We start from the raw sequence: 21,010 nt of genomic DNA on the forward strand, positions 1-21,010 counted from the left end.
CTCTGTTGATCCAATACATAAATCATTTAATATTAGCCAGTGATTCTGAGGAACACTGTGCCCCAGATACGGTTAACTTATTAAACTTTCTAATTGTACTTGGGCACAAAGTATCTTCAGATAAAATTCAATTAGTTACACAAAGGGTTTCCTGCCTAGGACACCTCTTGTCCAAAGGGCAGAGACAATGGGACACAGAGCACATTAAAACAACACTACAGATACCACAATCTAAGACTTAGAAAGAGATGCATGCATTTGGTCCTCAGATCATGACACAGCTTTCTTGACGTTCATCAAGACATTCGTCACGATCTCTGCGAAGTTCATGATTTGGGTCTACCTGACTATACTAAATATTTTTACCTCTTTGTTCATAAATATAATGGGTGTGCTTTTGCGGTTCTCACCCAGCCAAAGGGTGACCATAAAAGAATATGCGCCTATTTATCTGCCACCCTTGATACTGTTGCCAGGGCATTGCCATCATGCGTGAAAGTGGTAGCAGCGGCTGCTCTTTCACTAAAGCAAGCTGAGATACTAATTACGGCACATAGAGTATATCTATAGGTTACACATTCCATACACTTCATTCTGAATAAGACAAGAACACAACATTTAACCAAGGCAAGGTTAACACACTTTGAAGTGTGTCGCTTTAACCCACATGTGCAAATACATAGATGTAATGTTTTGAATCTGGTCACACTACTACCTCATGTTGAGAGTGCACAGCAACACTTTCATGATCACGATTGCATTTACAGAACGGAGGAACAGACAAAGAGAAGACTAGATATGCAGGACACCCCATTTGACAATGCTGAAGTGGAGCTATGGGTCGATGGTTCATGTATGAGAACAGATGATAGCACAACATCCGTACCATATGCAGTTACGTTACACACTATAGTTGTGATTTGTAGAATAATGGAACAATCAGCACAGGCTGCGAAGATAATTGAATTGACTACAGCATGTGAAGTAGCAATAGGTAGACTAGTTAACATTTATACAGACAGCCAGTATGCATTCAGTGTTGACCACAACTTTGGAAGACTGTGGAAAGAAAGGGGTTTTATCACATCCCAAGGGGCAAAAATACAACCTGGTGTACTGATAAGATTATTGAATTCCCTAGCTCTTCCCGCAAAAGGTGACAATTAGTGAAGGAACACTCTCAGGTTGCTTAAAGTGCCCGAGGGAGCCGAGGGCAATAACATCAAAGAGTTTGTGATAAAACTGATTAAACAATCTACCCAAATTGACTGTTCAGAGCAAGCCCTTCTGGCTGATATCCAGAGGGTGCACCGAGATCCCGTTAGTTTAAGTCCAAATAAAACTAGACCTAGAAAAATTCTAGTTCACTTCTTAACCTACAATCTAAAAGACGAAATACTGAATAAAGCTCTCAAGATGAACGTACTAAGTGCAGAAGGGATAACTTTCCAAATTCGGTCGGATGTTTCTTCTATTACAGTTTCTAAACAATGGGAGTTAGGAAAGTTATTAGATCCCTTTAGGCAGCTAGGTGCTACAGCACAGCTCAAATTTTCCGCCACATTAAAAGTGATGTTCAATTACAAAATGCAGGTTTTCAGTCGGGTGGATGAGGCGGAAAATTTCCTCCAGTCTATTTCGGGGCAGGCTAGTGGCGCAGCAGTTCGCTAGTACAACTTGCCTTTCCCCTTTTCTAATCTTCAGTTTAATTTTCTTTTTAGAACTAGGAGAGGATTCTCTAATTAGTAACAGTAAGAATCAGTTAACAGCGAAATCAAAGAGCTATAGATATCTTAACCGTCCCGGACGCCGAGAGGGAAGCTTCAAAGGCCAGGGTAGTGCCATAAGAGAGAGTGGGGGATCTCCTAGGGAGCACAAGGGTGGGTGGGGGGTGAAGTGGGATGGTCACTGGGTGGGGGGGTCACTGGGTGGGGAGCATAGGGAAAAAACAAAAAAAATGACGATTCGCCAAAATAGATCCTATAAGCAATCCATAACTCATACAATGAGAAATGATACAAGCTGCAGTTGATATGGCACTATATCTGAGGGCTCTGTCATGGAATCTAAATGGGTTGAGGGTAAAACATAGGATGGAGAAGATCTTCCAATACTTAAAAGACACTCCTGAAAAAAATCTCATTCTCCAGGAAACATACTTAACAGAGCAGGAGATGAGGAGTCTGCATAAAACTAAAAGCTGGATTCAGGATGTCATTTGCACTACACCACAGATAACAACAAAGGGAGTGGCTATAGTCATTAAAAAAATTCTGCATTATCAGTGGATGGCTCTAAAGTTGATAAGATGGGTAGAAAGGCCATAGTTAACATTAGGTTTCATATGTATAAATTTACAGTGGCAGGTTATTATGGACCTAACCTGGACGACCCAGCCCCGCTAAGGGGGTTATTTGCTGAGTTATTGACCTTCTGTGATCCTCTAATATTGGCAGGTGATTTTAACTTGGTCTTGGACCCTCTGATGGACAGGACTTATAAGAGAAGAATAGTTCAGAACTGTAAAATACGATCCTCAATAAAAAGCGCAATGAAGCAGCTGGGTTGGATAGATATATGAAAGGACAGGATGAGAAGTAGTAGAGGGTACACCTACTATATTAAAATGTATGGACATAAGTCTAGGTTAGATTTCTTTGTAATCAGTATGGAGCTGAGGAGATGGGTGAAAGATACAAAACATTTAGGGGGACACATGTCTGATCATTAAGCAGTAATGCTAGCATTGAAGCTCCCAACTAAATTAATCAACAGGAGATGGACCCTAGATCAAGCCATCCTGCTAGAGAAAGAAGTAATTGAGCAATTAGCAATAGAAACAAAGAACTTCTTCTTGACCAATTTGGAAGGCACCTCCATATAAATGGTATGGGATGCTTATAAAACTTTCCTGAGAGGCTTTATAACATCAATTCAAATTGCTAGGCAGAGGAAATATAGAGCAGAGGTAGAGGGCAACATTCAGAAGTTAGAGCATGAGTTTACTCTCCAGGGGAATAGATTGGTTGGGGATACCTGTGAGAATTTGCAGTCTCTTAAAATAGAACTGGCAGAGGTGCTAGATACAAGGCTGAGGAAAAGGTGGGAGGCTAGTATGCTGGCTCACTTCGAGTATGAGGAAGGTTGTGGGAAGCTCCTAGCCTGGAAGACTAAACAGGAATTAGTGAAAGACAACATAAAAGAAGTAGTTTGTGATACCACCGGAAAGCTACTCGAGAACCCCACAGATATTGAATAGGCTTTTCAAAAGCACTTTGATAAGGTTTACAGAGAAAATCTAATCCCACAAGATAAGATGATAGAGGCTTGGTTTGATCAATTTCCTCTAAATAAAATCAATGAGGTGGTGTCTAGTAATCTTAACAGATCGATAAGCCTTAGTGAAATCAAAAAAGCAAATGAAACAGGAAAAAAGGCAACAAGTTGTATTAATCTCTGGTGGAGGTTCTTACCCCTGTGATGGATAAGTTATTTTCACAAATTTTTTTAAAAAGGTGGGCGTATGCCTCCCTCGTGGAACAAAGCCATGCCGCACTGATTTTAAAACTATCTGTGTAGCCTAGTCAGTCTGATTCATATAGACTAATCTCTCCGCTTAATCCTGATTGTAAGATCTTTGCCAAGATTGTAGCAGAGAGGTTAAACAGAGTTATAGGGGGTCTATTACACGAAGATCAAAAAGGTTTCGTTAGAAGGAGGGGTATACAAGACAGCATATAATTTGATCGGAGCCATAGATCTAGCGACACTGCATAAACTACCAATGACCATTATTACACTTGACGCCACAAAGGCATTCAACCAGGTTAATTGGGTCTATTTAGCTCATGTACTAAAAAGATACATTCTGGGGGAAACGTTTTGCAGGGTAGTCTCATCGATCTCTCAAACTCCAACAGCTAGAATATTTGGAAATGCAAATCTTTCCACCGCTGTAGCTGTGCAGAGGGGGACAAGGCAAGGATATTCCCTGTCACCATTGCTTTTTAATTTGTATATCGAGCCCCTTGCAGAAAGGATTAGAAGGCATGCGGATATACTTCCTACATTATACTCTGGCTACCCGTGAGGGGCTCTTATCTGGGTGGCCCGGGGGTTCAATTTCTGCATCTCCATCACGTAATAGATCCAGAAGGGAGATGTATAATACTGTATGGTAAATGGGACACAGCAACTTGTGTATCTTTAATGTATATGCTCCTAATGATGACTGGCCTCTGTTTTTTCCTAATTTGGTTGAGATGGCGATGCCATACTTGGGGGCCCCATTGCTCATGGTAGGGGTTGTCAACTGTCTAAAGAAAGGGATGTTGGACAGTGAACCCCCTTACCAAAATACCAAACCCCGAATTACAAAGACGTTGCGAGACTTGCTGGATGGCCTACATCAGTTATTGGATGTGCAATGACAGCTTGGGAGGGTCCCAGAAAGAGAAATGACAACTGCCATGTCAAATGCACTGATGTGACTATTGTATTGCCCTGACAGCAGGTAAAGGTGACCTTGCCAGAAACGCTGCAAGATAGTGGGCATCGCTTTCAGACAGATGACTGGGTGCTGATATGCTGCTTTCATAGGTCCAACTGTCTTCAGCCTCAGTGGAAGGGCCCAGAACAAGTCCTGCTGGCCATGCAGACTGATGTGAAAATGCACCACCAACAACAAGTGGATCCACATGTCCCATCTGAAGATGGTGCCACCATAAGCGGCCATACCACCATCTATCACAAAGGAAGGATTTCAGCAAAATCCACAACCCCTCTGCAACACTACAGCAACATACTACCTTAGGTCACAGAAGAAGAATGACTAAGGGACATAGACATAATATATGGGCTGACATAAGGAGAAGAACATGCAACTGGAGAAAGCACAGTCCCAACCCAGCCAACACCGTAAATAACCATCTACTCTTACAACGGGCAGGTCCATACCTGTTGTACAATCACTGCGGCTTGAATAAAGACAGTAAGTATTGAGGAAGACAATGAACGGACACTGCGTGAGATATTGGATGCATTAGAGAAAAACACAGTCCTTGGTCTAGGCCTAAATGGCACACGTTTGTATATAAACAAAATAATAGATCCAGAGTAAAAGCTTCTAAAAGTCCATCTTGGTGGTCCAACCAACAGTGTGTTATCTTTATACAGTGCTCCGTGACCACTAGCTGGTATGTGGAAGTTAGCCACTGCCAGCCTACATGATGGTAAAGAAAATGTACTCACCCATCGACACCTCCAATCCAGTTATTGACAAACCAGGAACAGCAGCTGTCCTGGCTGCGAAGAGATGCTTGTCAAAGACAATATGTGGTAAATGTTACCTTGCTACTGTGAAAAAAGTATGAAGTCAGAGCACTCCCTGTTCTCCTGTGTAAACAATGTGAAACCTAAATGCCCTCTGGGGTGCGTGCTGCCTGGTTGCAGGTTGCCAACCAGAAGTACTAAGGAAAAATAGCCGGTGGATTACCACCAGTATGCAAGGCGCTCTGCGATAATTAAAGTATTAATGTGTATCACTCATAAAGACCCTAATTGTATCCATAGAAATGATCAACGAATAATTTGCCACAAAATTTAACAGAATTAATAAAGACTGATAGTCTACATTATTTGAATAGACATATTGTATTGAACAAAAAACGTTGTTTATATTCAACAAAGTGATATGTTTGCAACAAAGATTCGAACATACAACGAAGCATTAATCATATAAAAGCTTCAAGATTTGTGCAGAATACTTAATGATGAACTATGCCCAATGCATTTCAGTACGTTTAAAACAAACACAAATAGTGACATCATCATATGCAGAGTAGAAGGGATGTGGAGACATCAGAATTTCCGAGAGAGACACAAGGACAAGTGGCTGGAGACATAGCAAAGGGTTTGATGACTTTTTGGGGTCCAATAATAAACTCCAGGGAGATTAGGAAACTGGGCAGAGTATTGGATGCAGTGATTAATGACACTTCTGATGCAAGCTATTAGACTGGTATCACCAGAATAGGATGGATTTAAACATACTCCTGGCAGAAAAGGGCACTGTGTATAAGATTGTGGGGTTGGAGTGCTGCATGTACATACCGGATAACCAACCTACTGTAATGAAAGCATTGCAACATCTACATTACCTGGGAGACTAAGTGCACCATGATGAGTTAACAAGTACAGATAGGTCCTTTGGCATATCGGGATGATTTAAATACTGGGCCTGGACAATTTGCAAATGGATAGTAATACTAGTGGCAGGATTGTTGTTAGTCTGCTGTTGTGTACCATACCTGAAGGGTACCTGTTGGTCCACTATCTCTGCCGCCTTGCAGCCAAAACCTGTAAAAAATGCTATGACCAATGCTATGATAATGCAATATGCTGTTATAGAAGAACTATGCATGGTAGAAATTGACTGAATAAACAATATGTTTGACCAAAGATTTAAAGGACAGTTTGTCGAAGCATAAAATACATGTAAACCATTGTTCAACCATTTTGAAATAATCCTTCATTTTATATCTGCTGTAGACTGTTTTCAAAATGCTTGTTTAATAGAAGCTTGTCGATAGAAACTTGTATGTTTCCACTGAGTGATCATGGACTGTGAGAAATACAGATGCAGGCACGGAAAAGTTGCCTCATCACAGGAATGCTTGATAAGTGCCTTGAACACTGAGGGCCCCATTAGGATGTCGGGTGGATCGCCACCGTCATGCGGGTGGTGGCGATCTGCCCGACATCCTTACACACCCGCCACCCATTTCCCTTTCCGCCCGGTCAATGAGTTCACCGGGCGGAAAAGGGTTTCATATGGTGGCAGTGTCTGTTAGACACCGCCATCCATATTAGGATGTGGGCGGGAACATGCTTTGCCATGGCGGCAACGACGGGCAGACTTTCTGTGGCACTGCATCTTACAGGATGAGCACCTGATTGTAAAGCATTCTGAGTACAGTAATGAATAGGCAGGAATGACGGTTCTCCAAAGCTACAAAAGGAGAATCTGAATTTTGATAAAGACACAGAGACAAGCATTAAACATAACAATCTTTATTGCCACTCTTCAGCTACCACTTAAAGGCACTTCAAAGAACCTGGTAAAGAACACTTCTTAAAAATTAAAAATTAGAATGTTGATAGTCAAACACGGAATGCAATGTAATCCAAATGCGTTCCATTCCCCCAGGTCTTTGAAGTAATGCTCCTAGGACAAAAAAACACCTTTTCACTTTTCCACAAATCCTGTCTTACAAAGGTTCTAGGTTTGGAGCAGAACACAAAACTCCACAATACTCAACTTCTTCTTTACTGGCCATCTGCAAAGGAGAAAAAAAATACATATTAATAACAAACAACATCTTTTTTATATATTCTCCTCAGTATTATCCAATGGAAGAAAACTCCCCACAATCTTATTGCTGGGATGAGAAGGATAATGTTAGTGATGGGTCTTTGATAAAATCCAGATTCTCTGATCATAACTGTGAAGAATCATCATGGCAAGTCCAGAGGCTATCATTATGCATGTTTAAAGTCCCTGAATGCGAAATTCAGTTATATGAATATCAATTACAGATTGTAGGATGCACTCCTATTTATCCAATCCTTGTCCATGTTTTTCCTCCTTCTCCGTGAGTGCGTGCATACTGGGTGAATGCCTTGCCCATGTGGCATTTGGATGATCAACAACGTTTTGCGAGGCATCAATGCGCCCCTCTCCCAGTTGCACTGCTAATTGTGTTTCTTTAGCCCCAACTTTATAGTTTCAAACATTTTACTTATATTCTTCAACGCTATCCTCATTTTGTCTTATCATCTTTTTTCTTTTAGTTTTCTCAATATAATCTACGCGCAGGCAATATTTATTAAAAACCCAATGCATTTCGGGCTGACAAAACCCTTCATCAGGGGTAACTGAAAATAACAATAAAAATGACCAATTACTTTAAGCTGCATTATTGTGCTTTTTACTTTCAATTGTTTTTTGTTGCAATTCACCTCATATTGTTCAACTCAGCTATGCATTATTGTTCGTCATGTGACTTTAACTACTGTACCTATTTCTCCTAATGTTCCTCCACATGAGTGCAACAGTTATAATCAAACAATGACTGATGGGTGTGGGCTGGTCAATATGTCAGTAAAAAACATTTACAACAACCAATGGCTGAAAGGGAGCATTGACCTTTTACCCCTGTCTCTCTAAAAACATTCAGTGCTGTGTGTAGCCAAACATAAAACTAATGAAGGATTTCCTAGGGGAAAACATGTTTATTTGGAGAGACACCAACATTTGGCTACATTCTGGTTGAGTACTGTGAGGAGGAAAACTTGAAGTTTTGATTGATGGAGAACATAATACATAAGTAAAAAATCAGGCAATATGTGCATATACCCTGATGTTAGCTATATGTTTACATTGCTTCTGCAAACACAAACACCAGTACTTTGTCATCTCAGGCCACAGTGCACCACATATCCACTGACTTCTTACCTGTTCACTGGGGTACACGTATTGCTTCATAAAGTCCTTCACCTGATGAAGAATCTTGTCCCCATTCTTACTTTTCAGAAACAATTTATCTGTTATATCTGATGCACCCGCTTCTGCTTTTGTGACAGCCATGTTTCTATAACAGTAAATATTACACTTAGTAAAGAAAAGAAATCCATATAAGATTCATCACATCAATAGTTTAAAATGTGAGTGCCAGGTTAGTTATTAGCAATTGTACATTTGCCTGTTGTGAATTTATCTAAAAGAAATTGCCTTTTCTGAAACCTAGTAGTCAGGCACTCCTAAAGAAATTCTAGGGCATTAGTGTTGCTGTAATATCAGTGAGGAGTAAAGACAGGAAGGTATGTTCATTTGCTCTCAGTAGTAACACAACAGAAACAACTATCTAAAGGGCACCTCAAAGTATAGGAAAACAGAACACATGCAATAATTTTTTTTGCTGAGTTTTATATAGCGTGAACTTGATCCGAATCGAGTATCAGAGCGCTTTACATAGCACCAATTACGTTACATGAGGACACACATTCATTTTTGTTTTGCACGGGGAGATTAAGTGATTTGCCCAGAATCACAGGATGTTCAGCGTCATTGCCGAGACTCGAAACCAGTTCCCCAGATTTGAGGTCGACCACCCTAGCCGTTAACCCAACTCCTCTCCCCATGCATTGTAATTAGATGGACAAGTTTGAGGACATTCAATTCTAATTCTTTTAAAAGAAGTACCTAGATAGGGTGTATGCAACATGGAAAATACCAACAATCAAGACAGCCAACCTACTGGCGTAGTAAAATATCAATATTGCTCATTATCCAGAATATTCATATTCTGCAAAGAGAGCATTCAGACAATACATTTCAGGTTGATATATTGAACGGCAAAGTATCTACATCATAATACTACAAAGACGAAATATTTAAGAGTCGCAATATCTAACAAAAATGTTAAAGGGAGAAGGATGGGAGTGGGGTGGGGACCACAGAGATCTCACAATAAAGCAGGACTAATGGAGAAAAAGATCAGTAACATGTGGGATCGTTGCAAAACAGGCAGACAGTCTGGTGCAGTACAGATTCAGCAGCAAGGATTGTTAACATTGGTGCAACCCTCAGCCACTGGCACAGCATAACCACCATCTTAGGTAGGCTAAGTGTAAATAAGGAAATAGCAAATTATAGATAAGATGCTAGGTACAAGGAGACAACAGATTTGTTTGTAAATATTCAGGCTTGCAGTATTGTGCCTTAAAATGCTTAGGCGTTACAGCACTATGGCTTTAATGTATTTTAGTTAAGTAAACTTGTTAAGAAAATCTTTGTTTCAATATTATTTTCAGTAATCTAGTTGTTAAAAATATCGTAGATTGAGAATTTTAATGTGCTTTAGTGCATTTATTAATTTTATGTGTTATTGTTTGTATAACTGTTATTTAAAAAAATATATAGTTTGCAATTTCAAGTGAGTTAGATTTTTTAATTCTAATCGCTAATAGTAATTTATAGTGTCGCAGTGAGTTGTTGGGTTTGTAGGGGATAGGGTGGGAAGTTAATTAAGTAATAGTTAATTATTAACAAACTAATAATTTTTAAGTAAGTATGTGCAACCTTAAAGGTAGACCAGAGTGGTCCATACGTGTATGGTGAAGTGAATGGAAGTCCTGTTTCATTCTTCATTCACTGACACTACCCTCTCTATTGTGAGAACAGCAGAGGTTCCAAACTGACCCATATCAGGACAAAGAATCTAGGTTGAAGGCATTGCAAATAAACAAATGACTAGTCCAGTTTCAGAAGTGGTACCTGTCAAGGTCCTTCGAGGAGAATTACCGATTTGTGGTGTGTGATTAGAGTCATGTAACCTGCTTGGACTAGATATTTTATGCAAGCTGAATTGTTCCATTTACTGTATTCCAAATGGAATTGAGTTCCAATTCAGGATGAGGTATTGCCTTTAAACTTGTCAGACAGAGATCAGAAATTTGAATGTACTCTATGATGCCAAAGATGATTTTCCCACAGAGTTGGGAAACAGTGTTACCTGGGTTCTGGGACTTTACAGGTAAAGACATTGTACTTATCAAAATTGTTAAACCAGCCACTTTACAGAGAAGACAAATACTGAATACCAGTGAATCCCACAATATAATCGGACCTCTGAAACCATTGCTGGGATTTCTCCTGTGACTGACGCAATGATTATTGAACAAGGCACCTCTGGGATCCTGGAGAGTGCATCCCCTGGAGTGTACAGTTTCTCGTAGAATTAGGTAGGTATCAGGTCTCCGTACAATCTGGACTGAGACATGCTCGTTCCTAGTTTTCCCATGCATGCAGCATACTTAACCAGTGGTCGACCATCTGGGAATTCAATGGGAACCCCTGATGTTTTAATACTTGGGTGTGAAAATAAAAATATACCTTAAGAATGAGGACACCTGGAAACGAAACTTGGGAGAAACATTGCGAGCCCTGAAGGGTAGTGTTGAGTTTTGGCAATCCTTGCAGTTGTCCATAATGACAAGGATTGCCCTGTCTAAAAGGGTGATGCTTCTGTAAATGTTGCACTACTTTGCGAATCTCCCGATTTGAATCCTGCAGTCCCAGTTTCACACAGTAAATGTCCTATTAAGTGTCCTATTAAGTGAGTAGGTCTGGTACGGAGTCAGGTATAGAGTGTTGCTTTATATCCTATGACACCAGATAAGAGAAGGAGGGCATGAGCCCTGATTACGAGTCATACTGCTTGGCTGCCCAGATAGCATGGCGGCTCGGCGAGACTGGCACTGCTAAATGGGCCCAATGGGAAAGAGACAATGGTAGGGTGTTTTGACTGCACTGTTTCTGGGTGTAAAGCCATATGAAGCTAAGCATTCTAAACGCCTCACAATTTCACTCTGGTGCTGGAAGAGAGTGATGTAGAAGATGCCATAACATCCAGAGTATGCACCAGCGATCCCACTAATAGTCTTACTCACTGTATGGAGCGGATACTTCACAGCATGACAGATAAGGGAATGGACAGTGGAAGGAATCCACACAGTGCGTAACTGATACCCCAGTGAAGAGATCTGGGTTAAATCCATCGTTCTTTTGCTCACTACGCCACCCTAGTTTGGACCCAGCCATATGCAAATCAATCTTGACCCTGCTCCTCATGGGAACAGTCCAGCTAGAACTGCAAAGCGATGTCCTCCCTGGACCCGAAACAAACATCCTGGAACTGGTTTCAGAGTAACACCCCTCATCAGCAAGGCTAGCTTGAATCCAGTGGCAAAGTGAGCAAGGGACCCATGTCTGGGCATACCCTTCCCACTTAAGGTGAGTAAATTAAGAATGCTGGGGGGTAGACACCCCATCACTTACCTTTGAAGGGAAGTGGTAGACTCACTCCTTTGATGGGATTGATCATAGATTGATTATTGATGACTAGAGCTGGAAGGCATTGTTGCTAAGAATGTCCCGTGTAGGGGGGTGGATGGGGAGATGGCGTGCGCTGCATTAATTGCAATGGCTATGATACCACATATATATTGAAAAACATATTTGAGGGCAAGTAGGTGCTGGCTTTGGATTCACTTTAAATATCACATTGTTAGGGGCAGGCTTAACACGTTATTGTTATTCTTGTTTGTCAAGTTTTCTGTCTTTGCTGGGATAACTAACTGATCCCCACAACAGGTAACAAACTTCTGCCTATTAAGGACTCATTGGTTTAATATGACTAATATTCTATCACATGACTGCTACACTTTTTAAAAATGCAGAATTGCTGTACTGCCTATAATATTTTTTTTTACACAAAAGTATGAAGTGAAGACAAGTAACGATGTATGGAACTAAACTCTACAAAGCGACTGTTGTGTCCTGCTGGACACAGTCTAGTGTTTCTGCCAGCCACTCCCTCGGGGGTTGGCCCACACACACCCGCACCCATCCAACACGGGCGTCACCAGTCAGGTGACCGAGCGAATAAAGGAGCCTGAGTGCACGTGCTCGTGGCTAGTTCCCAGTACCATATTCCTGTGTCGTCCTTCCGACAGCCTGTGGGCCTAGGGCCCAGAACATAACACTGGCGACGAGTGTGTCTGTCCCCTCACTCTGCAAACTTCGCTGTTCTCCATGACTGTGAGGGACGCCAACATGGGTATTGTCGCTCCAGCCTGCCCCAAGAGACTGAAAGTAAGTGGCTGTAACACTCTCTCCCCCTGGGCCTTTCCTTCCTCTTCTATTTCTGTACAAAGTGAATTAATACAATCTGAAATACCCAACATGTTTTAAAAACCATCCTGTACAGTTTTTTGCAAATCACCCACCCTTCGTGTTAATTGACATACTGATTTGTATTTATGGTAGAACAAGCATTGAACTGTCCATGTGTTGTGCCAAAGATGAAGTATTGTCTCCATCACTTGATGTGCCACTGTCGCTTTAGAACAAATATTGGCGGAAGGGATCACCCTTTAATTCTTCTAGATAGTGTCGGTGCATTATGGGTCTATATTAAAATATTTTGCAGGACTGATTTAAGCTCCCAGACTGGACTGCAGTTTTTGCCTTCAGCAGTAAAGCATGTAGCATGTGCATATGTATACATTGTTCGTATAGGATTTGAGTAGATTTGCAAATTTTTTAAAAGGCACAGAGCCAAATTCTAACAGACATGGGAATCTATACAAAGCGCAGATTTCACTCGCATATTCCATCTCCAACATATGTACACGTGGCACACACGTCATTTGAGCGTGCATGGCAGAAATGTGCATTCGTAAGTTTTGTTTTTTGATCTCTGTGGATAAAACATTGCCCCTATGCAAAAACCACTTTTACACCTTCATCAAATATAGGAAGTGTACACATCTCTTCCTTACACTGAAAAAATGTTTACTGCGGCTTTCATTTAAAGTGAACAAGAGTAACAGGGCCTTATGCACAAAGGTAAACAAACTTTTGTGTAAGTTTATGATTGTTTGCTACTCACAAAGGTATTTTACGAGTAGTATCTTTACGACAGGCGAGTTTCTGCACATAAAAAGATAGGACTGTGCTAAAATACTACTCGTAAAATACCTTTGTAAATTTTAAACAATCGTAAACTTACACAAATGTTTAAGTTTACCTTTGTGAATCTGACTCCAGTGGTGGCGGTGTTTCCAGGAAGTGATACCACTTGTGAAATCTTTGTTAACATCCACACACCTATGCGTTGGTGCTTCCACCACACATCGTGCATGGCCCCTGCCCTCACTCACATCCTTCTTGAATGTTCACTTTCTCACCCATGTGCGTACGATTAACACTGGGGGAAATCTGTAGTTCAAGAGGGTTGATTAGCAATGTACAAGTCATGTAATATAGATTCTATGAACTAAGAGCTGTTTTTGAATACATACGTCTGCTTTACGTACGAAAATAGTTGTGAGTTAAGCACTGAGTCAAATACCATGAGTTCCGAACCTTCTTGACCTTCTCCTCACACAGTATGATCAAGTAAGTTTGTGTAAATTCACGCAGAGTGGCGGTGAGGGGACAGGTCTGTGATCCATACAAACAAGAAAGCTTTGCATCATTCAAAAATGTAGACCCTCCTTACTTTTTCGTTAGCTTTAATCCATGTTCTGCAAGAGGCCTCACCATCTCTCCCAGGTGATGTGCCTTCTTATTTGAATTTCCAATGAGTGCGTCACTGTATAGTACCTGAAGTTGGACACAAAATGACATCTTTACACATTTGGATCAATTCTCAGATGCAAAAAAACCATTGATGTTGCTATGAGCCATTTTCAAAACTTTTATAGTACGTGGATCTTTCACAAAATGAGTACCTAGGGCAGCTATGAAACTGAGGTATTGGTGACTTGTAATTTTGCACTCTTGGGTAGGCGTCCTGGAACCCAATTCTCAAAGTCATCTGCATCATTAAGTTAAAGTTAACTTAAGTTAAACTCAAATTTGGTATTCCCAAAATGTAGATTGACACCTAGGGCGCTCGAACTGAGAAACCCCCTCCTCCCCCAAAATCACTGTTGGGGGGTGTACAATCCTTAGCCATGGGGTTTGACAACCAGCCCATACCACAAAAATACAGCTTCAAGAGCCATGCTTTGAAGACCACATACCCTGCTATGCTTCATGTTGTTGTCATGTTGGTCTGTGCACCACAACAGGGCGAGGCACAGAAACCTTAACAGCACAGCACCGGATGGCTATCGTCACAGCTGATGCATATTTCAGATGGATCCTTGAATCACCTTGACAACAATATGCCAAACCCTCACAATTTTATCACTACACCTGCATTTGCATGAAGAAAAAGGTCCAGGAGAGGAAGCCAATGGGCGTGTAGGAGAAGGGAAAGGGTGACCAAAAGGAAGGGAGAAAGGTTTAGATTAGGACTTTTGTTCAAGGAGCAGGGACCAGGACTACTCATCTGGTGATGGGTAGTCCCTGGCCCCATCATGTTTAAAACCCTCTCTAGAAGAGGTGAGAGAAGATGAGACAAGTACGAAGGGATTTAAAAAGTGGCCATTTAGCAAAGAGTTATTGGTGGAGTAAATCAGACCTACTCTGACCTTCCTATCTCTTCCACAGACAACTGTAGAGATCCTTATGATCCTTATAAGGGATTTACGTGAGATGTGTTCAGATATTTGGTTATTAATGGTGGCCTTTGACCTATCTTGATAACCTTCCGTTGAATTCCACAGATTGATCCATCCTTCCAAGTTAACATCTTGTGCAGGGAATAAAAGCAAGTATAGCACACTGGATGACTTGTTCAATGTTGGTTTACTGACATCTTCATTTCAGAATGAATAAAATAGATTATAAAGAAATCTGTCCACCCGAGACCTCTAAATAACACATACTTGCACTTACAATTGCACCATTATACCGTAACACTTCCTGTGCAAAAAATACTCACGGGGGCGGGCATTTCATAAAGGAGATACCTTGAAAAGTAGGCGAACACCCACAAACTTCTACATTTGTGGCTTTCAAAAGCCTTTGTAAGGCATATTCCCACCCTGGATAAAGTCGGAGATGAAGGGCCCAAGGTATACTTTTGCAGACGGAGTAATCTCAGTTGGCCTGGTGTAGGGCTTATCCTCTGTCAGGTCGAGACTACTCCGCCTAACAAATTTAGAAATGACTGCCAAATTGGTGGTCATTTCTAAAGCATTGGCAGGACCCAATCAACATTTGCTCTGCAGGGTGGGTGGAGGGGTTTAATCACGTTGGAGACCGGTTACTATACGCCATGATTAAACCTAAGGTCTGTCTGTATTTAAATTTGGCTGGTGGACCACAGCTTGGTGGTATGCCTACTCTGTTGCGTTATAATGGAGTATCCATACCGCCAAGATATAAATCAGGAACTTAAACACACTGAAAATTTGTGAGCAGTTAAGGGAGGAAAAAGAAAGAAAAGTATTTGCAAAAGAGCATTTTCATTTTATTCCTTATTTATATGTACCTTGTTCAAAGTAGGAAGGGGAACAGAGCTACATCATGCTCGAGAAGACAGCTCACTAGAAAGGCTCCATGTGTAGCACTGTGAGAGGAGAAATTACTTCTTAGCAACACTCCCTGCTCTTAGTATCCGGTCACTGAGTGACCAAGATAATTGGAGTGAGCTTTTCAGATTGATTTCTGACTCCAGTGGCGGCCGGTGCAGGTACGCGCGGTAGGGTGGTGGGGTGGGGTACAGGTGGGCGGTACGGGGTGGCAGGGGAGAGTCAATAGACGACAGAATAGTAAAAATAAAATCAATCCTATTCTGTCATCTATCGTCTTACCCGCCCCGCACCCCCCCCCCCTCGCCCCATCGTGCTTACCTGCCACGGCTGGCTGACTCAGCCACAGCCTAAGAGACCGGTAGAGCGATAATACAGAGGTCTACTCGACACGCAGGCCCATAAAACTTCTGTTGGGCTGTACGAGTGCTTGAAGGGCACTGATTCTCTTCACTGGATAGCGCCACATCCCCAGATGTTGGTGCAGCCAGACACCGCCACCGTGGCAGGCCACCTACTGGGCATAACAAAGAAGGAAATATTGGGAGTTTTCAACTCAAGTGCAGAATATCGGCAGAACAGCAGCGCAATGCATGAGAGCAGCGAGCAGCTGGCATGGGGAGCAAACACATTTGTATGACTTACCTGGTGAATTTCTCTGGTACATAGAGGGAGTCTGTTCTACATTGAGAGAGGTTGCACTGTGACAACACATCATCCGAAAGCAGAGCAATCCATAAGGCCTCCAGCACAGGGAGTTTTTTAGGAGATGCTAATGGCTATGACATCTAATGGTGGACTGAGTGTACGTGCCTAACTCTGATATTATAGGCGATAACGGGGAATGATCAACAAACTTTTCAACTGCAGTAATAGCAAATGTGTGAAGAGTAACTCAGAGATATAAGCAGGGTGACTCAACTAAACAGAGTAAAGCACTGCATTTACACCCAAAACCCTGTTACTGATACACATAGGTGTGTTCACCATCGACAGAGCTCCTGCGACCTCCTAAGGAATGCCCGATGCACGCACCACCGAAACCCTAACCTGCATCCTGCTCAACGTGTGCTCCCTGCACTGACACCCCATTGAGATCTGGGACCTACTTGACACCCACTCGCCCGACGTCACCTTCTTCACGGAAACCTGGACCAACGCCACCTCCAGTCCCGCCAGCGCCACTGCCATCCCTGACGGCTACAAGATCCAGAGAAAGGACCGCCCACACCGCCCAGGAGGAGGACTCGCCATCGCACACAAGACCCCACTCTGCCTCTTCACATCCAGCCTGAGCAACCCCCACTCAAACCCGGAACACCTCCACCTCCAGCTCCAGACAAGCCCCAGGATCACACTACACGGCATCCTCATCTACAGGCCACCAGGACCTTGCACTCACCACACAACTACCATCACCGAGCTCGCCGCACCCCAGGCCATTACCTCCATGGACTACATGCTACTCGGCGACTTGAACTTTCACCTCGACAACTGCAATGACCTGACTCCACTGCTCTCCTTGAGAACCTCGCCAACCTAGGGTTGAAACAGATCATCAACACGCCCACCCACAGAGCGGGCCACACCCTCGACCCCATCTTCGCGGAAGGAACCAACATCCGCTTCTGCCACACCACCCAGCCCTTCTGGACCGACCACCACTGTATTCATTTCACTTTCAACACCACCACCGCACCCAAACCCGCCCTACGCCCACCACAAAGGAACAGGAGCAAGGTCACACAGGAACTTCTAAACACCACCCTCCTCCAAATCCCAACCCCCCTCCAGCGCAACCACTGACACCAACTCCGGAGTCAAGGAATTCCACCGCTGAATCACTTGCTGCACCGACAAGCTTGCACCCTGTGCCACCCCGCCAAACAATGCCCGCCGATAACCGCCTGGTTCACCACAGAACTTCAAGAAGCCAGACTCTCCTGCAGGCACCTAGAGAAAACCTGGAAAAACCTGAAAACTCCGGAAGCTCGCAACAACCACAAGAGCGGCCTGAAGGAATACCACCAACTCATAAGAAGCACCAAACGGACCTTCATAAGAGACAAGGTCCAGACCAATGCGACCAACGCCAAGGAACTGTTGAACGTCATACAGCAGCTAGCAAAACCCACCTGCGAAATTACGTACATCACACCTTCCCAGGAACTCTGCGACAAGCTCAACACCTACTTCCATCTGAAGATAAAGGCCCTTTACGACAATTTCAATGAACCAACGAAGAGCACCACCCCACCTACCCACCTCCGCAGATGCTCTGACCATCATGTCCTGGGACCGTCGGACACATCACCGTGTCGATGAAGAAAACACACTCTGGAGCCCCTACTGACCCCTGCCCACTGCACATCTTCCACAGGGCCGCCACCGTCATCGCACCCAAAACTAGGGCGCATCATCAACCCCTCCCTCGGATCCGGAATCTGCCCAAACAACTTGAAACAAGCGGAAGTAAAACCCCTCCTCAAGAAACCCTCAGCCGACCCAACTGACCTGAAACTACCGGTCTATCTCTCTCCTTTCCTTTGCGGCCAAAGTCACCGAAAGACTCGTAAACACCCAGCTGACCACCTTCATAGAAGAGAACTTCATCCTGGATACCTCCCAGTCAGGATTCCACAGCAACCACAGCACCGAGACCACCCTCCTTGCCGTCACTAACGACATCCTCATGCTACTCGACCAGGGACACACCGCGGCCCTCATCCTTCTAGACCTCTCCGCAGCCTTCAACACCATTTCACACTGCACTCTAGCAGCCAGACTACACAACGTGGGAATTCAAGGAGCCGCCCTCGACTGGATCCAATCATTCTTCTCCGGCAGAACCCGGAGGATCCGACTCAGGCCCTTCCTCTCCGAATCAACGGAAATCAACTACAGAGTGCCCCAGGGATCCTCACTCAGCCCCATGCCTTTCAACATCTACATGGCCCCCCTCACCGCCATCGTCAGACAGCACGGGCTCAGCATCATATCCTACGCCGACAACACACATCTCATCCTCACTCACGAAGACTCCTGAAGACACCAGACTCTGTTTCCAGGAAGGCATGAAGAACGTGGCAGCCTGGATGAAGGACAGCTGCCTGAAGCTAAACTCTGAGAAGACGGAGGTCCTCCTCCTCAGTCCCTGCACCTCCGTCTGGGACAACACCTGGTGGCCCTCAGCCCTCGGGATCCCACCCACCCCAACAGACCACACTCGGAACCTCAGCATCATCCTCAACTCCTCCCTCTCCATGTACCGCCAGATCAACGCCATCGCCTTCACTAGTTTCAACTGCCTGCGCATCCTCTGCAAGACCTTCAAGTGGATCCCCTCCGACTGCAGAAAGACCGTCACCCATGCACTCATCACCAGCAGACTAGATAACGGCAATGCCCTCTATGCCGGAATCAACAAAACTCTCCTGCACAGACTCCAGACTATCCAGAACGCCACAGCCAGACTCTCCTTCGAGACACCGCGCCATTAACACATTGACCCATCACCTACAAGGCCTCCACTGGCTGCCCGTCGAGAATAGGGTCACCTTCAAACTCCTCACCCACGCCTACAAATCCCTCCACACGATCGGACCCAAATACCTCAACAAGAGAGTATCCTTCCACTACCCAAGAGGAACCTCCACTCCGCCGACCTGGCCCTGGCAGAGGTCCCCCACATCCGCAGACACAGAACAGGCGGGAGAGCCTTCTCCTACATCGCAGCCAAAACCTGGAATGAGCTCCCTGTGAAAATCAGATGTTCCCCGACCCTGCACACGTTCAGGAAGGACCTCAAGATTTGGCTCTTCAATTGATCCTGAGCTGCCCCACCACTCTCCGCCCGGCATCTTGAGACCCTCACGGGTGAGTAGCGTGCTTTACAAACCCCTTACTGATTAAATGCCGGGGAACAAGGCGACTAGGCAGATGCTCTTCTCGGAGGCTCTTACCAGCCAAAAGTCATTGTCTTGCTCTTATGACTTGAATTTGGCGACAGTGTTTTGCTGGAGCTCAAACACATCCAAATATCAATCTCTGTAGTTGAAACACACAAGACAGAAATGAATACAGTTGTGTCATCTGTTCCCTGTTTAGGTGTCAAACAATTTGCCATTTCACCCTTTGGTGGCACCGGTTCTATATTGCCATTGATGCACTACATTCGGTATTAATTGTATTTTTTGCACTTTTGTGCTTTAATTTTTCCATGTTTCACAATGTCTATCGTAACCTAATTTGAGTATTGGGTCATGTGTTATGGTTGGGTGTTATCTTTGGTTTCTATGCTTTTTATATGTTGTATATATTTATTGTATTGAAGAAGTCCATTGCTATGGATGAAATGCGTTGGCTGTCTTCACTGTATATGTGTGATGCTTTTTAAAGAAAAGAAAAGAAAAGAAAGACAAGAACCACATCCTTGTTTGGGATATTGTTGTGGTGCACTTCTACGTCCACATTGTAATTTCCAAGAGAGTTCTAATTGGTTACCAGGGGTCCTGAATAGCGCAAAGCGGTATATGCATTACCACCAAGTGTGAAACAGTCAGAACAACGTGGGCCCAGCCACGCGTGTCCAACCAACGCAAGTGTAACCATGCTTGCCTTAACCATGCATATGCCTTAACCACTCTTCTGCTTGGTTAAGGCAATGCCTGGTCTAGTTGCCGAGCAGGTGGGCGGTAGAGGAAGAGTAAGCATGATTGGGAATCAGGAGAGAATGTGAGGTTGGGTCTTGGGGGGGTCGTTTTTGGGTTGGGGTAGGTTTTAGGACTCAGGAGGGGGTCGGGATTGGAACAGATTTAGGGCTCAGGGCTGGGGTCAGGGTAGTTAGGAGCTGCAGGGTACAGTTTTTTGGGCCCAGGGTGAAAGGCTGGGGTTGGGGTAGTTTTTAGGGTGGTAGGCAGTTTTTAGGGGTAAAAGCAGGGCAGAGGAAAAGGGACAGTTT

At 43.7% G+C, this 21,010-nt stretch overlaps 1 protein-coding gene across 1 annotated transcript in view; it reads right to left on the reverse strand.

Annotated features, from left to right (window-relative positions):
* Positions 1 to 7,055: 7,055 nt before the first annotated feature.
* LOC147663262 (acyl-CoA dehydrogenase family member 11-like) overlaps positions 7,056 to 21,010 on the reverse strand; it is a 281,187-nt gene continuing 267,232 nt past the window's right edge. The window contains exons 7-9 of the mRNA XM_086950579.1: positions 14,127 to 14,230; positions 8,516 to 8,651; positions 7,056 to 7,337 (exon numbers count right to left, since the gene is read on the reverse strand). Of these exons, the coding sequence (XP_086806705.1) occupies positions 7,269 to 7,337; positions 8,516 to 8,651; positions 14,127 to 14,230 (309 nt within the window). The 3' untranslated portion in view covers positions 7,056 to 7,268. The remainder of the gene's footprint in view (positions 7,338 to 8,515; positions 8,652 to 14,126; positions 14,231 to 21,010) is intronic.

This window comes from Lissotriton vulgaris, unplaced genomic scaffold (genome assembly GCF_964263255.1).
Source record: "Lissotriton vulgaris unplaced genomic scaffold, aLisVul1.2 SCAFFOLD_2210, whole genome shotgun sequence".
NCBI lineage: Eukaryota > Metazoa > Chordata > Amphibia > Caudata > Salamandridae > Lissotriton > Lissotriton vulgaris.